At 33.5% G+C, this 20,361-nt stretch overlaps 2 protein-coding genes across 13 annotated transcripts in view; both read left to right on the top strand.

The window, feature by feature from the left end:
• Positions 1-20,361, top strand: part of LOC126692640 (uncharacterized) — a 55,319-nt gene that overhangs the window by 3,200 nt on the left and 31,758 nt on the right. The gene's annotated exons all lie outside the window — the stretch shown is intronic.
• The window catches only part of LOC126692638 (L-type lectin-domain containing receptor kinase IV.1), an 82,156-nt gene that overhangs the window by 38,883 nt on the left and 22,912 nt on the right, over positions 1-20,361 (top strand). For 2 of the 12 annotated variants that reach the window (XM_050388326.1, XM_050388322.1), the window contains exon 2: positions 18,244-18,614. The exons of 4 other annotated variants lie outside the window; for them this stretch is intronic. In XM_050388326.1, the coding sequence (XP_050244283.1) occupies positions 18,244-18,413 (170 nt within the window). In that variant the 3' untranslated portion in view covers positions 18,414-18,614. Of the gene's footprint in view, positions 1-16,920; positions 17,520-17,577; positions 17,743-17,853; positions 18,615-20,361 lie in introns of those variants that run through there. 6 more of the 12 variants (XM_050388316.1, XM_050388315.1, XM_050388314.1 and 3 more) reach the window with 6 other exon arrangements.

Raw genomic sequence — 20,361 nt, 5'->3', positions numbered from 1 at the left:
GATTATGCTAGATCTACATAATTAGTAGTTGTCGCATCTTCATCATTATCACAAATTTAAGATAGAGATTACCCTCATCAATAGCTGCTGCGTCTTCTTCATTGCCAAACTTGATCATCTTGACAAACCTTTTATTTATCTGTGTCTTATGAATTATATTTGATTGTAAGATTTTTATGTCTTTTAATATAAATTAACTAGCTGGTATGCTAGCCAAACCGCTTGCTTCTTCAGTTTTTTTTTTAATCTTTTATTTTGCCTCCAATGCTATCGTAATTGGTTGTCCATTTAATGGCATGTTCTGTCTCCATCACTATATATATATATACATATGTGTGTGTGTGTGTGTGTGTGTGTGTGTGTGTGTGTGTATTGTTTTGTAGGATCCAAGCAAGAAAGAGTTTAAGATGCTTGCTGTGTTATTCTCTCAAATTTTTTAAAGCATGAACAACTTGCGATATTGAAGTAATTACTGATTTTTTTTTTTGAATCTAATTACTGAATATTTTATATCAATAGTTATTTGTTAATAGGTATTTGACAACTTTAGAATATGAAAAGTTTTATGTTAAATGGGTAACAACTATAATTTTGTTAATTTTTGCTTTCTAAATTACTAGTAGTGATTTATCATGTTAAATTGGTAGTTTATTTGTATAATAATCAGCTACAATGTTGTAATGTCATTTTTTTTTTTTCTAATTTGTGAGGTTTAATTCAAATAATTTTGAATAAGTCCTCTGAAATCAAATTCAATACCAAAAAAAAAAAAAAAAAATGTAAGGGACTCTATAAAACTAAGGAGAGCTTAAAGATAATATAAGTTTTGGCCTTATATAATATACTTATATTGTAAGCTTCAGTTGCTACAAGTAGTATTGTAGTAACTTAGTTTTATAATGACATTCACTAATATTTGTCTTTTAATTTATATGATATTTTGCATAATTGCTTTGCATTCATTAATAAAACTTGGATTAACTAATATTCTCAACCTAGCACACACACACACACACGACATAACACACACTTGATCAATATCAAATCAACTTGGGGATCAGAATTTATCAATTTGTAATTTTTTATGTTTATATATGTGTGTTGGGTTGCCAAAAAAACACTAAATGAAAAGAAAAGAAATTGGGATAGATTTCTTATTAAAATTTATTTTATTCTTTTACTTTTTTATGTAGAATTTTTATTAAGACGCTCATGCAGATATGGCTTTTTTAAGTATCGAATATCAAGTTACCAACTAAATGTTTTTATTATTATTTTGTTAACTCTTAGCTACCTTATTTTTAAGGGTGAGCATTCTGTTAATCACATTAATATTTATGGTCACTGAGATAAGGAAAAAAAAATCAAAATGAAACATTGTTTAAAACACAAAAACCATAACAAAACCTTTAAGAATACAAGAACTAAAATAAAAATACCCCAAAATATTGGGAAAAAAATTCTCATTACCTCAATTTTTTCTTTCTGAAAATTTTTATGTGGACCTGTATTGAATAATCCAAGGAGCTGAATGTGTGTAGAGCAACTTGCACTCAAATTAGTACCTTCTACCGACTGCCCTACCCACGCACCAAGAATATGACAATTGACTAAAAAAGACAGTGGCAACCGACAAGTATAGCCGAAAAAATGGACTTATTTTAATTTCTCTCGTTTTTCTATAATGGCGGCCATGACTATGTGGCTGCTACTCAAGGAATGGCGTCTACACCACACCCATTCACTACTGTTAGTATCGTTTTGTCCTAAAGTATAAGGGCTTGTTTGGTTTGTAATTTGTCCTCAATCAATTTTCATCACTCATCACTTAGGATGTGTTTGGTTCCTGTAAAATGTTTTCTGGAAAATATGCCTCAATCAATTTTCATCACTCATCACTTAGGATGTGTTTGGTTCCTGTAAAATGTTTTCTGGAAAATATGCCTCAATCAATTTTCATCACTCATCACTTAGGATGTGTTTGGTTCCTGTAAAATGTTTTCCGGAAAATATGAAAATACATATTTTCCGGAAATGCTAATTTCCGGAAAAGGAAAATGTATTCAGGCTGTTTGGTTGTCTCGGAAATCGTTTTACGGAAAATCAATTCCGGTGTTTGGTTTGTCCAAACATTTTACGGAAATCGTTTCACGGAAAATCAATTCCGGTGTTTGGTTCGTACAAACATTTTACGGAAAATCAATTCTAATGTTTGGTTCGGTCAAACATTTTGAAATTCGTTTTTTACGGAAAATCAATTCCGGTGTTTGGTTTGTGGATCATTTTACAGAAAATATGAAATGTGTTACAAATTCAAGCACCTGCATTATCTAGACAAACATGTAACAGTACAAAACTAATCATCCACTTCAACATCAAAAATAATCATTCAAATTCAAGAACTTGGATTGCCTAGACATATCTTTAATAGTACAAAAATAATCATCGACTTCAACATCAAAAATAATCATTTGAATATACCCATAATATTTATATAAAAACAGCCACATCAATTGTTCACCTGAAATCATTACACCTCCATGGTGTACAAAAATGATACCTATTCGTGGTATCTGAACAGTACAAATGCATAATTTGGACAATTGTATCGTCCCAATAATACAAAAGACTACATATATAATACAATGGTAGGTCAATACTAGTACTACAACAAAAGTTAATTCCTAAATCTACCATCACAGTCAACATGAAATAAACAAATCAAATTTGTGAGAACAAAAACCCATCTAACCACAACTTCCTCAACCTAGCATTCTTGGCTAGAAATCCACGAGTTGTCTTCTCATTTTCACAAAGATGGTCGAAGGCAGTTGCGAGCATATCTTCGCTATATCCATCCGCCATCATAGCCATTACCTCATTGTACAGAGCTATGTAATCCACAGGGCCCCGATTGATTTCTTTCAGAGCCACAGCTATTTCCTTCAGCTAATTAGATAGATCAGTCAGCACACTATCATCAGCATTAGAAGGTGCACGCCCTCTTTTGCGGGACTTGGAAATTCTCAACCCAATGGTGGATGACTCAACTGCATTCTTCCATTTCTCAACCACACCTTCCTCCACATTGTCTGCAACAAACTCCGCACTATTCCCATTGTCTGGCTCATTTTCAATATCCACATAGGACTTAGAAAAGTCACCCGTGGCTGTGTCCTTCCCCACAACAATCACTAATTCATCATAAAAGTCAATTTTTTTGTTTAGATATTCTGCATGCTTTCGATGCGCTTGTAAGGGAGAAAGGAACGTATATAATAATGCAATAATAACTTCACTCATAAATTCAATATAAAAGGCTATGAAATGACAATTAAAGCAAAGACTCCATACTTTTTCCTACATTTTCTCAGTAATCAAACAAGTAATGCAAGAAAACTGTCAAATAAGGATTGAACAAGTCAATACATTGTGTTACTATTATGCACACTTCACTGCTGAGAGAGCCCAATTAAAAAAAAAAAAAAATACAATAGCAAGCACAAATCTTTTGGTCAAAAACTTTGTTTTCTTTCCTTCACTTTTTCCTGGCAACCAAATAGAAAGATCAAAGAAAACAGTGGGTCCTTAATTTCCTATTATTCCCAAGTCATTGCTGAAAAAAAACCCATTCAAAAAATAACCTTAAAAAGAAAGTATCTATCTTTTCTTTACTTTTCCAACATTTTATCAGCAACCAAACAGAGAACCAAAGAAAATTATAGCTCAGACACATATACACATATAGATAGATGAAAACACATAGGTATGTATAGATATAATACATAGCTAAGGTGACATGAAAGTTATATTTGAAAAATCTTATAAAAACAATGGAATCCTAAAAAGAATGACACTATAAATTTCATATAAAAGGTAAAAACATATATTATCATCTATATTAAGAAAATATAGTTGGAAGCCATACCATAACTTCTTCTTGGTATGTTTTAGCGTCGCAAGTTATCATTTTCAGATTATCGTCCCAACCAAATCCACTCTTCTTTCTAAGAGTTTGAATAGTGGACCACATGGTCCTTAGAGTTCGCATCCGGTTGTCAACATAGGACGGGTGGCACTCAACCCCGAATTGAGCCGTTATCTCCTTCGCTACAAGAGCGAAGGAGCCGGCCCTGAAAGTATTAGAGGGCTTATTGCCCTTTGCAGCCTCCTCTGTAAGTATCCTAAGCATCATTTCATGCATGGGTGGCAGCCACCTAAATTGCTTGCTGCTGCTAACTTTCTCTTTGCCATTTGACATTACTACATATGAAAATAGTATAGTGAGAGTAGCATTTAAAAATGAGAGTAGCATTTAGTAATTACGCTCGGAACATGAACAACAAATCAAACACACATACAACCACGCTTATAAATGTGCACAACAGAATGAAACATGCTAACACTGGAAATGACAATGTAATACCATCAAATAACTATGTAATGCTGAAAATACTTTTTCATTACACCACCAAAAGTCTATAGTAAATACATTGTCTTTACAAAAAACAAAAAGAAAAAACACATTACAATCATAGAAATCTAAATAAAGTACTACTCTCCACTCCTGGTATAATCAGACCACATGGCTTGGCATATCTCATCTCTCTTAGCATTCCACGATCTACTATCTTCGACGAACTCCCGATGTGATTGTGTTTCTTGTTGGTGGTCACTAGACTCTACTTGGTTCATTGTATCTTCCATAATATGGTCATTTGGTTCAACCCCCATAATGTGATTATGAACCACACAACACGCTAACACTACTTTCACTTGGGTTGGGAAAGACCAAAATGGTTCTGCATCCAACACTCGAAAACGTTTCTTCAACACTCCAAACCCTCGCTCAATGGTAGTTCTCAATGAAGAGTATCGGAGGTTGAACAATTCTTGCGCATTCTCAGGAGGACGATCACTAAACTCTTTCAAGTGATATCGCACACTCCAATAAGGTGACAATATTCCATTTTTATTACCATACCCAGCATCACCAAGATAATATTTACCTACATATATTAAAAAATAAAACCAAATCACTACTATGCTTAGGAAAACGCACAATATTTATTAAACTAATAAACCAAAAAGGTGAAGTAATCATATAATACCATCGGGAATTGAAAATCCCCCTGGCCTAGCAAATGCATCATTTAACACACGTGAATCATGTGCACTGCCTTTCCATCCAGCCAATACATAAGTGAACTTTAATGGCAGCTAACACATTTTGCGTGGTTCCTCTTTGCGACCACAAAATCTTCCTTGTATTTCAAGTGGCACAAATGCACGAACATGTGTACCATCTATTGCTCCAACACAATCCTAATTTTCGACAGACTTAATGGTTTAAAATTACATAAATCTTCACAATTTACAAAAATACACAAGTCGCAATATTTACCTTAAAATATGGGTAAAACCTTCTGCTATTCCTTATCTCTGGGGGTGTATCTTCACTACGCAGTCTTATTAGAGCTCTATATAATTTCAGGACCCCCCTAAGGACGACCTTGAAGTATCTATGAACAGTCTCAATTGATCTATAGATCCGACTACCCATTACATGAAACCTTACATTATGACCAATAATGTGTAAGAAAATGAACACTTGCTCCGTAACAGACATGTGAATAGTCGGACATACGTGCTCCCCTTTAGTGAGGATGTGACATAAGTGGTGGAAAGTTATAGGCTTTATCCTAAGTTGATTCACACAATGTCTCTCAGTTCCATGCATAACACTATTTATGTATTCCTCTCTCTCGGCGGCATGGTTAACATAAGGCGCCCTAGGCAATTGTCTACGTCTACGTCGCAATTTCCTTAACAATGCAACCCCCACAAGGAGGACAGTTGCAACTGAGGCAAGAATTGCGGCTTTGGTTTTTTTCTCCATCTAACAAAATCACAAACACTGTGGTCTAAGAGGTATGTAAACAAGCATGCTATTGATTACACAGTAAATAAAAACAGCCACAAACATAAAACATCCAAACCACATTGATAACGAGTACCAAATCACATTGCATTCTATTTACACTATCACAATACCATTACATTGATAATTGCACATTGATATATCACAATACCATCACATTGCATTCTATTTACACTATCACAATACCATCACATTGATAATTGCACATTGATATATCACAATACCATCACATTGCATTTTATTTACAATCACCTATATATCCAAAGCACCTTCAATTAAGGTTTAAACACACACATATTCTACTGCAAGAACATAATAACACCAAGCATGGGTCAAACTCCAAAATTTCTACACATAACCCAACTAGCCAAATTCTAAAAAAAAATCACAGCAAAAACCAATCATGCATAAGCAGTCAAGCTCCAAAATTCTAAAAAAAAATCAAACCAAAAACCAATCCTGAATAACCTACAACCAGAAAAGCTCCAAAATTTCATATGCATAACCCATAAATACACAGTTTAATAAAAAATGGATAATTAAAAAATTAATAAATAAAAAAGTAAATAATTATATAAATATTTATATATTTATATAAATATATTAAAATATTTATATAAATATATATATATATATATATAATGCAAAGATCAGATCGGGAGGTGGGTCGAGAGGATGGGTTGGACCGATAAGGTGAGTGGATCGGAGGTGAGGTGAGTGTGTGGATCGAACGTGTATGGGTCGAAGGTGAGGTGAGTGTGTGGACGGTCAACCGGTTCCGGAAAACTCACTGTGAGTCTGTGTTTGGCTCGGTGATCGGAGTGGCTGGACCGGTGATCGACTGGCTGAGCTGGATCGGGTGCGTTGGTCTGGATCGGTGTGAGTTTGAGCTCTCTCTCACCGTGGGTCTACGGCGTTTGGCGCGGTGATCGTCTAGCTGAGCTCGGCGTGACTGGCGTGAGGTAGATCGATGTCGGTGGCTGGATCGGAGCTCTCATTCTTTCTCTCGCTCGTTGGCTGGATCGGAGCTCTCGTTCTTTCTCTCGCTCTCTTTGTGTTTTGCGTTCTTTCTCTCTCTTTTGCGTGACCCGGAAATGATTGGAAGTGAAAATGAGAGTGTAAAATCATTTCCGAGTCAAAGGAGTAAATTTCAGTCAATAGGAAGTGATTTTCCGGAAAATTTCATTTTTTCGTTGCTGCCAAACACGCGGGTTTGGGGGAAAATGATTTCCTGAAATCATTTTCCCCCAAAACAAACGCACCCTTAAAACACCTCAATTTCCTAGACCCATATTTGGCACCTTAAGTCAGACCCAGTTTTCAATTTCAAAAGTTGCAGCTAGGTTTCATACAAAAAAATAATAATAATAATAATAAAAGAAGAGAATTTGTCAAATATTGCTGCTGGGTTTCACCAAAACAAAAATCTAGCTGGGTATGTGAGTTTAATTACGAAAATTTCATTGAAAACAGAGTTTTGGAAACTGAAAACACCTAAAATATTTTTTCAGTTTCCATAACTCGTCACTCAAAAATCAGAGAATTGAGTGATAGAAATAATGATCCAAAACTCATCCAAACAAATGCTCATCCGTGGGACCCACACGATTTGGATGATGGAAACAAAAAATTGAGGGTCCGTTTGGATTGAGCTTATTTTTGCTGAAACTGAAAACACTATAGTAAAATAATTTTTAAATGTGTGAATAATGCCTTGGGACCCATTTTTAATAAAAAAGTTACTGAAAAGTGAAATTTGTGAGTCCATGAACAGTGCACGGGTGCACTGTTTACCGTGAAAAAGTCAACATTTGCAGCTATTGTTTATGAACAGTGCATGAACAGTAGCCGCATTACTCCCTGAAATGCGTGGAAAAAAAAAAAAAAAAAAAAAAAAAAAAAAAAAAAAAAAAAAAGCCAGAAAATGCAGACTTGTAAACACAGACGCCGAATCCAAACCCCACCAGAGTGATATCACTCAAAACTCATCCCATCCAATTGCATGATAAATTATAAAACACCTCCTTTAAAGGTGACTTAATAGTAGAGTCCTTATGATCCATTATATTTCTAAGTTCTGAAGTTGTGTGTTCGAATAATACCAAAACTTTTACTTATTAGTTATTAGTGCTCGAGTGACATGTAATACAATGACTTAAGTAACATGGGGGCAGTGATCACATTTGTGACTGCAAGCCCCTTGTTTTTCTTTTAATAAAAAAATGAAAAAATAGTTAAATTTCATTACAACCATAAATGCAATTCATTAAAATTTTCAATTAAATTCATATATATAATTGTAGTTAATTGAATCTAATTATCCTCGTTAAAGATGATATTGTTTTTGTACAATTGGTTAAATTCACTATGTTTTTTATTAATTTATGAGAAAATCTACCATGTGTTTGAATTTAATTGTGTGGCAAATTGTACTACAATTAAAAGAAGAGTAATACTATATTCACAAACTATTTTACAAAATTTTTACAAAATATTGCTATGGCAAACTTCTTATTAGTTTTTATCTAGACACATAATTAATATCACTTTTTTCATTTATCAATAATCATTCACCACATTAGCAGTTTGTAACATTTTTTGTAAAATAGTTTGTATATCTAGCATTATTCTTTAAAAAATCTAAGTATTGCCAATTATAAAAATTTTATTGTTAATGAGTATTTTAATTTAAAATTAATTTATAATGTTTAGATTTTCGTCCAAACTAATTCTCTAATCAAAGGGCACAAGAGTCTTGAATTAGAATATATAAAATTAGTGTAGACAACTAAATTTAACCCTACCATAGTACAATTTCATTATTTAAAATTGGGAAATGTTAATGAATACCCTAAGGGAATTTTTCATGAAATTGGTTTAAAAACTTTTTAAAAATAGTTTATTAACAATTTCCCTAAGGTTACCCATTGACATGATCCTTTAAAATTTTAAAAATAAAAATCAAATACATCCCACATGAAATTTGCTCAAATATGGGTAATCTTAGATGACAATTGAAAAGATTTATCCCAGATTGCCTAAGAAAATTTGTGGTTAAATTTTTTTTTTATTATTATAAATTGTTACAAATTTAAACTTTTGTTAGCCTTACAAAGGAACTAGTTGTTGGGTTATAGATTAACCCCGGTTAATTAATTCAATTACCCAAGTTGATTAATTATGTTAAATTATATGCAAATCGTGGAGGCATAAACAAATCACCAAACAAACTAAGTGCAGCGAAATTAAATTAACATAGTGATTTGTAAATAAATGAGGAAAACCTCTCACAAGGCAAAGACCCCCCACCAGGTGATTTTAAATCACCACTCTCAAGAATCCACTAATCAAGAATCAAGAAGTTACAAGTATAAGGAATCTTACCACTACCCTGGACTTTCCCAAAATACCAACTTATTGTTGAAACTTTACTCCAATCCCTAATTGAACTTGATCTTGTAGAGACTTCTTCCTGTACGTACGGATCCCAATACGTGTCTGATTCCCTAGCAATTGATTGATTGTTGTTGGATGTAAAGTTTTTCACTTCAAAACACGTTGAAGATCTGAAAGCACTTGGTTATAAATCCCTAAGGCGCACAAGAATGTAGTAGCTTCTCATAGAGTGAATGAGTTCTCTAGATTGAGTTTCTATGTCTTTGATGACTTCAAAATAAAGTTTTTATATGCTTTAGAGGTTTAGTGAATGAAACCCTAGAAATCCATGTCATCATCTCAATTGTTAAAGATTTCATCACTTTTTGGCAATTTGAATCATTTGCTCTACAAAAAAGCAAGCTATCATCCGCAAAGAATAAATGGGTAATTTTTTGCCCTTCTTTACAAATCTTCTTTAACTCAACTAGTTTTCTGGCTAAATCTTTAACAATAATATATATTATAGATATAAATATAGATTATTGGATCAGCCAAAATTCGAAACTACAGATGTTCAAACATAAATTCACTTCTTCTTCTTTTTTTGGAGAAGCCACTTCTTCTTCTTTTTTATTTATAAATAAATCAAACATAAATTCACGTTGTTTTTAAAATATAAGGGAAATATTGGGCGAAAGCGATTGTTGTTTAATCACAATCCTAAAATATTCTTTTTAATTTCTAGGCTTCCTTCTTTCAATCATCTTTCTATTTCTTTCTCCAATCCTTCGATTCCTTTTTCTTCTCATATGTCTTTCTAAAATCTCCGTAGTCAACCTTATATATCTGAATATATTTATTTAATTAAAAAATCACTTTCCTTTCAATATAGGGTAAATATATTTCTTTTATTGGTCAATATAAATAGATGGATACGGAAGAAAGTGGAATAGAGAATTAAAAAACTACAAGAAAATAAGTACACGTTTTATGATGCCCTTGTGCCAAGGCTACCTGTCTTTTCTTATTAACATTTTTTTCTTACAACCATGAACCATCCCTCATCTCTTATTACAGAAAATATCATTTTATATACTACAATACATCCTCTATTTTACAGGTAAACAATGCCCACATTATTCTAAAAATATATATATTCACATTTTGACAAACACCAAAAAAAAAAAAAAAACAAGAGTGAATGTAAAATAACAAATACGAAAAAACTGATCTGAGAGAATAAAAAACCTTTTTGGATCTACCTACCATTATGGCCAATTAAACTAATCTTGGACCAATTGAGGTATAACTAGGATTGAAATCCGGTGTAATTGCTTATAGCAATTTCACCGTGTATTTCACCCTCATCATCTCACAATTTTTTTTTTTACTTTTTTTACTTTTTCAATTTTACCTTTTTTATTATTTATTTAATGGTTAATAAGATTTAAAATTATTTTTTGCAACTTTAAATCTCAACCATCTATACCAATTGTTGCACTTGATCTCAATATGTATAATTAGGCCATTGAAAAGATTAATAGCGTTCTAAAATTAGAAAGTCTTTTCCATGGATCCCACACTAAGACCCATGGCATCGAGACGAGACCCTTCTCTCTCTTGTGAGAGCATTAGTATTGGTGATGTTAAAAAATCATATTACTATTTTTAACTGTTCCAATATTAAATAGTATGCCACAATGCATGGTGGAGAGAAAGCCATAAAATTTGGTTTTTGAGATGGTTGTGCACTATAACTAAGAAGGTAAAAATATATATATATATATATATATATATATTGTTAAAAGTTATATTATTTTATTAGATTAGTGTTGGTGGTTGTTATTTATTATAGTAGATATATTATTTTATTATATTATTTATATTATTAAATTATATTAAAAATTAAAATAAAACTATTAATATGAGGTGTTCTGGTAAAATAAATTAATAAAATAGATAAATTATTAAATATATATCTACACAATAGGGATGCGGCGACGAGGGATCTTTCCTATTATAAAGACTTCTCAAAAGTAAAAATCATTAAAGTCTCCATAGCTACCTAACACAATAATTTCTACTGTTTAGCCAAAAAAAAAAAAAAAATCTACTGCCACCGAGGCCTCTTAAAATCAATGAGGTCCCAATTGACCTCTCAAAAGTTAAAATCATTTTAAGTCTCAACAGCTACCTAACACAATAATTTCTACTGCCACCGAGGCCTCTTAAAATCAATGAGGTGCCAATTGACAAGATTGCAAATTACCCGAAAGTTTTAATTTCTATGCCAATCATATTATTTTTTTTATTTTTTATTTTTAAATGTGTGGAGGGTGTGGAATGTGGATAGCAATAATGCAAGGCTGAATTGGCTTTGTAAGGCTACTGCAAGGAGTACAGAATTAATGCTTTCTACTCTTTTTAGGTGAAAGATCAATTGCTTTTTACCTGCTCACCAAGACCACGACCCAAAAACTAAAGATACGTTTGGTTGAGGGAAAATGAAAAATAAAGAGAGGAAAATATGATACAAAATGGTATTTTTTTTTTTGCTTTGTTTAGGAGAGAAAATAAGAGAGACAGAAAATAAGGAGGAAAATAATCTCTCTGGTCTTATATTTTTTTATCCTCCCAATTTGAGAGGAAAATGGGAAGGAAAAGATGTTGAATGATGTAATTTATGCAAATACCCTCACTTTATTGCACTCATCTATTTCTCTTACTTTCCTATTACACCTGAGACCTAATTAGCTTTTTGCCTCTTCATCCTTATCACTTTCTTAGTACCTTCACAGCACAACAACACAACAATGTGAACTACTTCAGGTTTGATAAAGTTTTTTTCTTTTTTTTTGGGAAAATATCTTCCCACTAAGAATTAATGACTTATGATGGGAATGACGAGATTACATCCCACAGACGAAGTTAACACTAATGACAAAGAAAGCATCCCTGACGAAGTAATCCTGAACAACAAAGAAAACAGTCATCACTGACGAAGGCAGGGTGTCATTCAATGCAGTCAATCAATGACTTGGGCAGTTACCAAATCAACCAGGCAAACAGTTGGGAGCCTCTTAAAAGTCTCATTATTGGACCAGAGGCGTTACTTGGGAAAGCATTAACAACCACAACGGCTAGGCCCTAAAGCCGCATGTATAAAGCCCTCACATAGTCAACAGAAGGTACACACATACACTCACACTTTGAGAGAGCATTCTGGTTCTTTATCTTGTTTTGTCATTATTCTAACTTTGGCATCGGAGGCATTGTGGCAGGCACCACACCGGTGACCCTTATAGAGCATACCCTCACACACAACAAGGGATTCCATCTGCCCACTCTTACTGACGAGCTCGTGCTTCATCAACTTAGTTACAAATTTTTAGGGAACAATAAATACATGACTATGAGTGTTTTTTTCACCATTAGATCTAATACAAATCAATGGTCCAAAAAATATATAACTCTTATGAAATTATACCAAGTATAACTTGAACCTATCTCATATATATATATATATATATATTAGTTATTAGTGCTTGAGTGACACGTCATAACATAAGGCAATGACTTAAGCAACATGGGGGTAGTGACCACATTTGTGACTGCGAGCCCCGCCCCTTGTTTTTCTCTAATAAAAAAAATGGAAAAATAGTTAAATTTAATTACAACCATAAATGCAATTCATTAAAATTTTCAATTAAATTCATATATATAATTGTTGTTAATTGAATCTAATTATCCTCGTTAAAGATGATATTGTTTTTGTACAATTGGTTAAATTCACTGTGTATTTTATTAATTTATGAGAAAATCTACTATGTGTTTGAATTTAATTGTGTGGCAAATTGTACTAGAATTAAAAAGAAGAGTAATACTATAATCACAAACTATTTTACAAAATTTTTACAAAATATTGCTGTGCCAAACTTCTTATTAGTTTTTATCTAGACACATAGTTAATATCACTTTTTTCATTTACCAATAATCATTCACCACATTAGCAGTTTGTAACATTTTTTGTAAAATAGTTTGTATCTCTAGCATTATTCTTTAAAAAATCTAAGTTTTGCCAATTATAAAAATTTTATTGTTAATGAGTATTTTAATTTAAAATTAATTTATAATGTTTACATTTTCGTCCAAACTAATTCTCTAATCAAAGGGCACAAGAGTCTTGAATTAGAATATATAAAATTAGTGTAGACAACTAAATTTAACCCTACCATAGTACAATTTCATTATTTAAAATTGGGAAATGTTAATGAATACCCTAAGAGAATTTTTCATGAAATTGGTTTAAAAACCTTTTAAAAATAGTTTATTAACAATTGCCCTAAGGTTACTCGTTGACATGATCCATTAAAATATTAAAAATAAAAATCAAATACATCCCACATGAAATTTGCTCAAATATGGGTAATCTTAGATGACAATTGACAAGATTTATCCCAGATTGCCTAAGAAAATTTGTGGTTAAAAATTTTTTTTATTATTATTATAAATTTTACTAAAATTGGATTGGACCCAAAATAGGATTGGGTTCTAGCCCAAGCGGTCCAAACAATAAATTTGTAGAGCGTGGATGAAAGAACTAGATCTATTCCAGAAGAAAAAGATTAAATTTGGTAATTTAAGACTGTTAGACACAAGTAGGATGAGAAAATATGTCCTCAGAGTAACTCGAGGAGTTTATATTATATTGTCTTCTTGAACCATAAAATTACACAAGAGTTCGCAGTCTTGTCCTCCAATTCCTTGATTTTTTCCCGGTCCCCCATTTTTATACATCTTCCCATGTCATATACTACGATTTTCGTATCATCCCTACCACACACGTGTAGGTTAGATTCAAGGAACCCCTTCATGTCCTATCCAGCAACTCCCAGACCCCTCAACCGTAGCTATAAGGCTGCTTGATCACTGTTCAGGCATCACTTCCACATTAATGCGGCCAGAGAGTTGGTTGAGAGGCATTTAATGCGGAGATAACAGCTTTTGAATATATTTGTTTGCCCTTTTCTTTTCTTACCCCTTGTCCAATGTCCAACCCTTAGTTGTGATGTAACTTTGAAGAAGGTCCATGATGATATGGCACTCATACTGACTTCGGATACTTGTTACTGAGATGGCTTTTCTCCTCGGATATTTGTTGGACTTATCTCTTATTATCTCTACTCTTCTCTTTATTCTGTTCCCCTTGTAATTTCATCTGAACATCCTCGGATGATCCAATGTCCTCGGATTGGGCCATAGCCCAATTAGCACAACCTTAACAGTACCTCCTAATTAAATGACCGTTATAGTTACAAATTTAAACTTTTGTTAGCCTTACAAAGGAACTAGTTGTTGGGTTATAGATTAACCCCGGTTAATTAATTGAATTACCCAAGTTGCTTAATTATGTTAAATTACATGCAAATCGTGGAGGCATAAACAAATCACCAAACAAACTAAGTGCAGTGAAAATTAAATTAACATGCTGATTTATAAACGAATGAGGAAAACCTCTCACAAGGCAAAAACCCCTACCAGGTGATTTTAAATCACCACTCCCAAGAATCCACTAATCAAGAATCAAGAAGTTACAAGTATAAGGAATCTTACCACTACCTTGGACTTTCCCAAAATACCAACCTATAGTTGAACCTTTACTCCAATCCCTAATTGAACTTGATCTTGTAGAGACTTCTTCCTATACGTACGCATCCCAATACGTGTCTGATTTCCTAGCAATTGATTGATTGTTGTTGGATGTAAAGTTTTTCACTTCAAAACACGCTGAAGATCTGAAAGCACTTGGTTATAAATCCCTAAGGCGCACAAGAATGTAGTAGCTTCTCATAGAGTGAATGAGTTCTCTAGATTGAGTTTCTGTGTCTTTGATGACTTCAAAATAAAGTTTTTATATGCTTTAGAGGTTTAGTGAATGAAACCCTAGAAATCCATGTCATCATGGGCCGAAATTCTAATCTGAGGATTCTAGATCTACATAGCTTGATAGATCAAGAGGTGTCGAGCTTAGTGTCGAGAATTACTCATTTAGTCTCAATAGATGCTAGTGTTGAGCTTGTGTCAAGACTAGTGTCGAGACTCACTAAATCAACTTTTCTTCACTCGTTTCTTGATTCAGTTTTCATGTCTTTAAGGATACCATTTGTTTTGTCTTATCAACACACTTCTTGATATCCTAAACAAATCTTAGATCTACCAAATTACAAGTAAAGTGTATTTGGTCAAAAGATATGCCAATACATAGACAATATGACCCTAACACTAATCAATGTATAAAGTTGAATGCCATTATTTGGTTATCTCGTTGTTGTTTTTTTTTTAAAAGCTTACTTTAGATTCTTCTCTCCAATGGATATTTTATGAAATGAAGACCTCCTTCTACAAAGGTGTGGGTTGTTGGGGTCTCAAATTATAGTTGTAAAAGCTAATTAGGTTTCTTAGTTAAAGAAGAAAAAATTAATTTGGTTATTTTTTGGGTTTTTGGCTATTTCTTGGAGTGGAAGGAAAGTCATTGTGAAAGAAATATTGTCTACAAAGGAAAAGGAGTTGAGTCTTTATATATAGATGGTACTACAAATAATTTTATGGTTTTGATCCAGGGGTCATCCCCTAAATAACTCCCCTACTTGTTAAGTAAGAAAGATGTATCCCCATCCAACCAATTTTAAAATCCTTGATTTTGGATAAACTTCTACTCTCCCATTACACCCATTTTGAAACTTCTCATCTATTTAATGGAAACTCCCCGGCTAGTTATAAAGAAAATAAAAAGGTGTATCTCATCCATATAAGATAAGATATAACAATTTGCGTGGTTTATATATAAATAATGATTAATAAGCTGAAGCCTGACTTTCGTGGAAAATGTGATTCCTTAAAAGTCCAAATCGTTTACTTGGAAACATGAGTGACGGGTGCGGGCCCTACCGGGTGACCCATGAATTGTGGGTGCTTGACTTTAGGTATGAATACATATTACATTTACATATGATGTTCTCCTCAACATGATGTATGTAAACCAACCCTGCATTTCTTAGAATGAAAAGAAGAAATTGTATGCAAAAATATAGCCATGTTTTCCAAGCTTGTAATACTGCTGCCTCTCCTAATAAGCGTTGTAGGCTCCCAAGATACCAACTTCATTTACAATGGTTTTAGATCAGTCAATCTTAGCCTAGACGGCATAGCCACTATCACTTCTAATGGTCTTTTGGAGCTCACCGATGACACCATGGAGCAAATGGGTCATGCTTTCTACCCTACTCCAATAAGCTTCAAGAACTCATTGAATGACAGTGCTTTCTCTTTCTCTACTACTTTCGTCTTTGCCATTGCTTCCAGATATCCAGCTTTAAAAGGTCAAGGGATAGCTTTCGTGATTTCTCCAACTAGGGGGCGGCCAGGAGCTCTTTCAAACCAATACCTTGGCCTTTTCAATGAGACCAACAATGGTAATGCTACCAATCATGTCGTTGCTGTAGAGCTCGATACAATCCAGAACCAAGAATTTAAAGATATCAATGATAACCATGTTGGGGTGGACATCAATAGCTTGAAGTCAGCAACATCTACCTCAGCAGGTTATTATGCTGACAGTGGTGCCTTTATGAACTTGACCCTTATCAGCGGAAACCCAATGCAAGTTTGGGTGGAATATGATGGTGTCAAGAAGCAACTCAATGTAACTTTAGCTCCAATTGATGTTGGTAAACCCAAATTTCCACTATTGTCTTTGTCCCGTGATCTTTCACCTATCATTAACAAAACCATGTATGTTGGGTTCTCTTCCACAAATGGCCCTTTCCTAACTTTCCATTATATTTTGGGTTGGAGCTTTAAGATGAATGGTAAGGCTCAAGAACTAGCCCTTTCTCAACTTCCCAAGCTGCCTCGAGGTAAAGAGAGATCTAAACTTTTGACAATTGGATTGCCTGTGATTCTTGTTAGTTTAGTCTTGGTAGCAATTTCAGGTGCAACGTATGTCATAAAAAGGAAAAGGAAGTTTGCAGAATTGGTGGAAGACTGGGAGGTTGACTATGGGCCTCACAGATTCAAATACAAAGATCTTTATATTGCTACAAAAGGATTTAGGGAAAAAGAACTATTGGGTAGTGGTGGATTTGGTAAAGTTTATAAAGGTGTACTAACTACCTCTAAAATTGAGATTGCTGTGAAGAAGGTCTCTCATGAATCAAGTCAGGGAATGAGAGAATTTGTGGCTGAAATTGTGAGTATAGGTCGGCTTCGCCACAGAAATTTAGTACCACTCTTGGGCTATTGCCGAAGAAAAGGAGAATTGCTTTTGGTGTATGACTACATGTCCTATGGAAGCCTAGACAAGTACCTCTTTGATCAACCTCAGGCCACCCTCAGTTGGAGCCAGAGATTTAAAGTCATAAAAGGTGTGGCATCGGGGCTGTTTTATCTACACGAAGGATGGGATCGGGTTGTCATTCACAGAGACGTCAAGGCTAGTAATGTCTTGCTAGATGGTGAACTAAATGGTAAATTAGGTGACTTTGGTCTTGCAAGATTATATGACCATGGAACTGATCCTCAAACTACCCATGTGGTCGGAACTCTTGGGTATCTTGCGCCAGAGCATACTCGAAGAGGCAAGGCCACAACAAGCACCGATGTGTATGCTTTTGGGGCCTTTATGCTCGAGGTTGCTTGTGGAAGAAGACCAATACAGGCAAATGGGCCACCAGAGGATTCGATTTTGGTTGATTGGGTGTTTTCTCATTTTAGCCGAGGCGAAATTATGGAGGCAAGGGATCCAAATTATGGTACAAGTTATGTAGCAGAAGAACTAGAGTTGGTATTGAAACTGGGATTGATGTGCTCTCATTCAGAGGCTGCTGCAAGGCCTAGCATGCGCCAAGTTGTGCAGTATTTAGAAGGTGATGTTCCTTTTCCAGACTTATCATCGCTTGGTCTTTCTTCCACCGGCTTAACATTTGCACATGGGGATGGTTTAGATGATTTTTTCTTGTCCTATCCGTCTTCTATGAACCAGGCTTTTTCTCATACGTCTTCCATTGTAGAGTCACTTCTCTCAGGGGGCCGTTAATACTAAAAGCTTATATTTGTGCTTGTGATTAGTGACTTCCTACTTATCCAAAAAGACAGAAAGTGGTGAAATTTTTTGAATGTAATCTTTTTAATGATTGAACTGTACTACAATATAGTTTCTTCTCCAACGTGTGCAGTGTATATATATAACAATTTGATTGTGAAAAGTGTAAACATGAAAATTGCGATCTCTCTAGCACTTTGGGATTTTCTCTAGTCATGTTTGCTTAGTACATTTCCAGATTTCCTTCCTCTAATTGTACAACAATTTGCATTGAATTCCACCCGTCCATTTTTTGTTTTTTCTTTAAATAGACAGTGAAATAGCATCAGCTCATAAATTCTAATGACGTTTATTTCATTTTTTTGTGTTCCACTCCATACACTACCAATTATAATAACTTACTATTTATTTATTTAATTTTCTTAACAAATGTTTTAAGAGTATTTGTTTATAAAATACTTTTAAAAATTTATTATACAAAATGTGAAAAACAATTGATTTTTGTGACAATTTTATATATTTCCTATAAGAATGGTGGCTAAACTTTCTTTAAAACTGTTCATTAACAAATGCTCTAAGAGCACCCATCAACTGAATCCAAATATATATAAAAAAATTTAAAAAAAAAAAAAAAATCAACCACATAGCATATTATGATTAGTGAAATATAAAATGGAACATAAAAAGTGAAAAGGACTATTTGTATTTGAATCTAACTATTAATTGAAGGAAACATACTAAATTCAAAGACAAATCGTCAAGGACAAATTCAATTTCCATTGTTAGAAATTCATTTTTTTTCACTCATGATATGTCAAAAGACTAAGTATGCGTTTGGATAGAATCTGAGTTTTCCTTTTCTCTTTTTTTTTTTTAAATTGAAAACAGTGTTTTCAAGTGGGATGTTGTCTATCGGTGGGTCTCATGCACTGTGCACAGGACCCACTACCTCTTTGATCGTCCAAATTTTTCACTGGAATGTAACTATTCAGTGGGTCTCGTGCATTGTTCACGGGACCCACACACCTCTTTTTCACCAAAACTTTCCTTAAAAATGGGTCTCGCAGTACTATTCACACCTTTAAAAAATTATTTTGCTACAGTGTTTTCAGTTTTCAATTTTCAACAAAATAAACGGTATTCAAACACACCCTAAGTTTATGTCCAATCAAATTTTTCCATTGTTAGAAATTCAATTTTTTCACTCACGATATGTCGAAGGATTAAGTTTATGTTCATTGCACTGATGCATTATATAAAAATTGTGTCCAATGCCTTTAACACGTGGTCAAGGATTTTTTTTTTTTTTTTAATTTTGAAATTGTCTCGTTCAATCAAATGGACTTGAGCCAAGGCATGATAATGCATAAGTAATTAACCAACAACTTTTTGTCCTTGTCTTATAAAGAAACACACACAAAAGAGAGTAAAAAAGATTCTAACAAAAAGTAAAATGTTGAATTAAAATTGCTTGCATTTACGTTACAAACCTACTATGATTGAGGTTAAATCTATTTCAAAGAGAGATAACAAAATGATATATATTAAGTTGTAATTTCTCAGGTTCTTGGTGGACTTTATTTTGTGCCAATTTCATTATAATTTCATACATTTTCTGTGTTATGTGGGTTTTATTCTTAGAAATCACATAAAAAGTAACTAGATCTACCATCTCATGAGATAACTCGCCAAACAAAGCAAAATAGTGATTGTTTTTTTTTAAGCCAAAGAAAAGGAAAAAACTACCAAAGAAAGCAATTACAAAAGATCAACCCAATAAAGTAGAATCAGCAAGTAAAGATCGATTCTTAAGTAGCCTTTGTTTTTACATGATTAGCAAATATTATCAGTTAATAAATTAAAGTAAGGATAAAGTTTAGCTAGAAACATGGTTATAGTGCCTTGGGGAATATCGCTGCCGAGTAGCTCTACTTAGGTGAGA

Source organism: Quercus robur, chromosome 7 (genome assembly GCF_932294415.1).
Source record: "Quercus robur chromosome 7, dhQueRobu3.1, whole genome shotgun sequence".
Lineage (NCBI taxonomy): Eukaryota > Viridiplantae > Streptophyta > Magnoliopsida > Fagales > Fagaceae > Quercus > Quercus robur.
The sequence above is the reverse complement of the archived record's forward strand: the minus strand, read 5'-3'. Positions and strand labels throughout refer to the sequence as shown.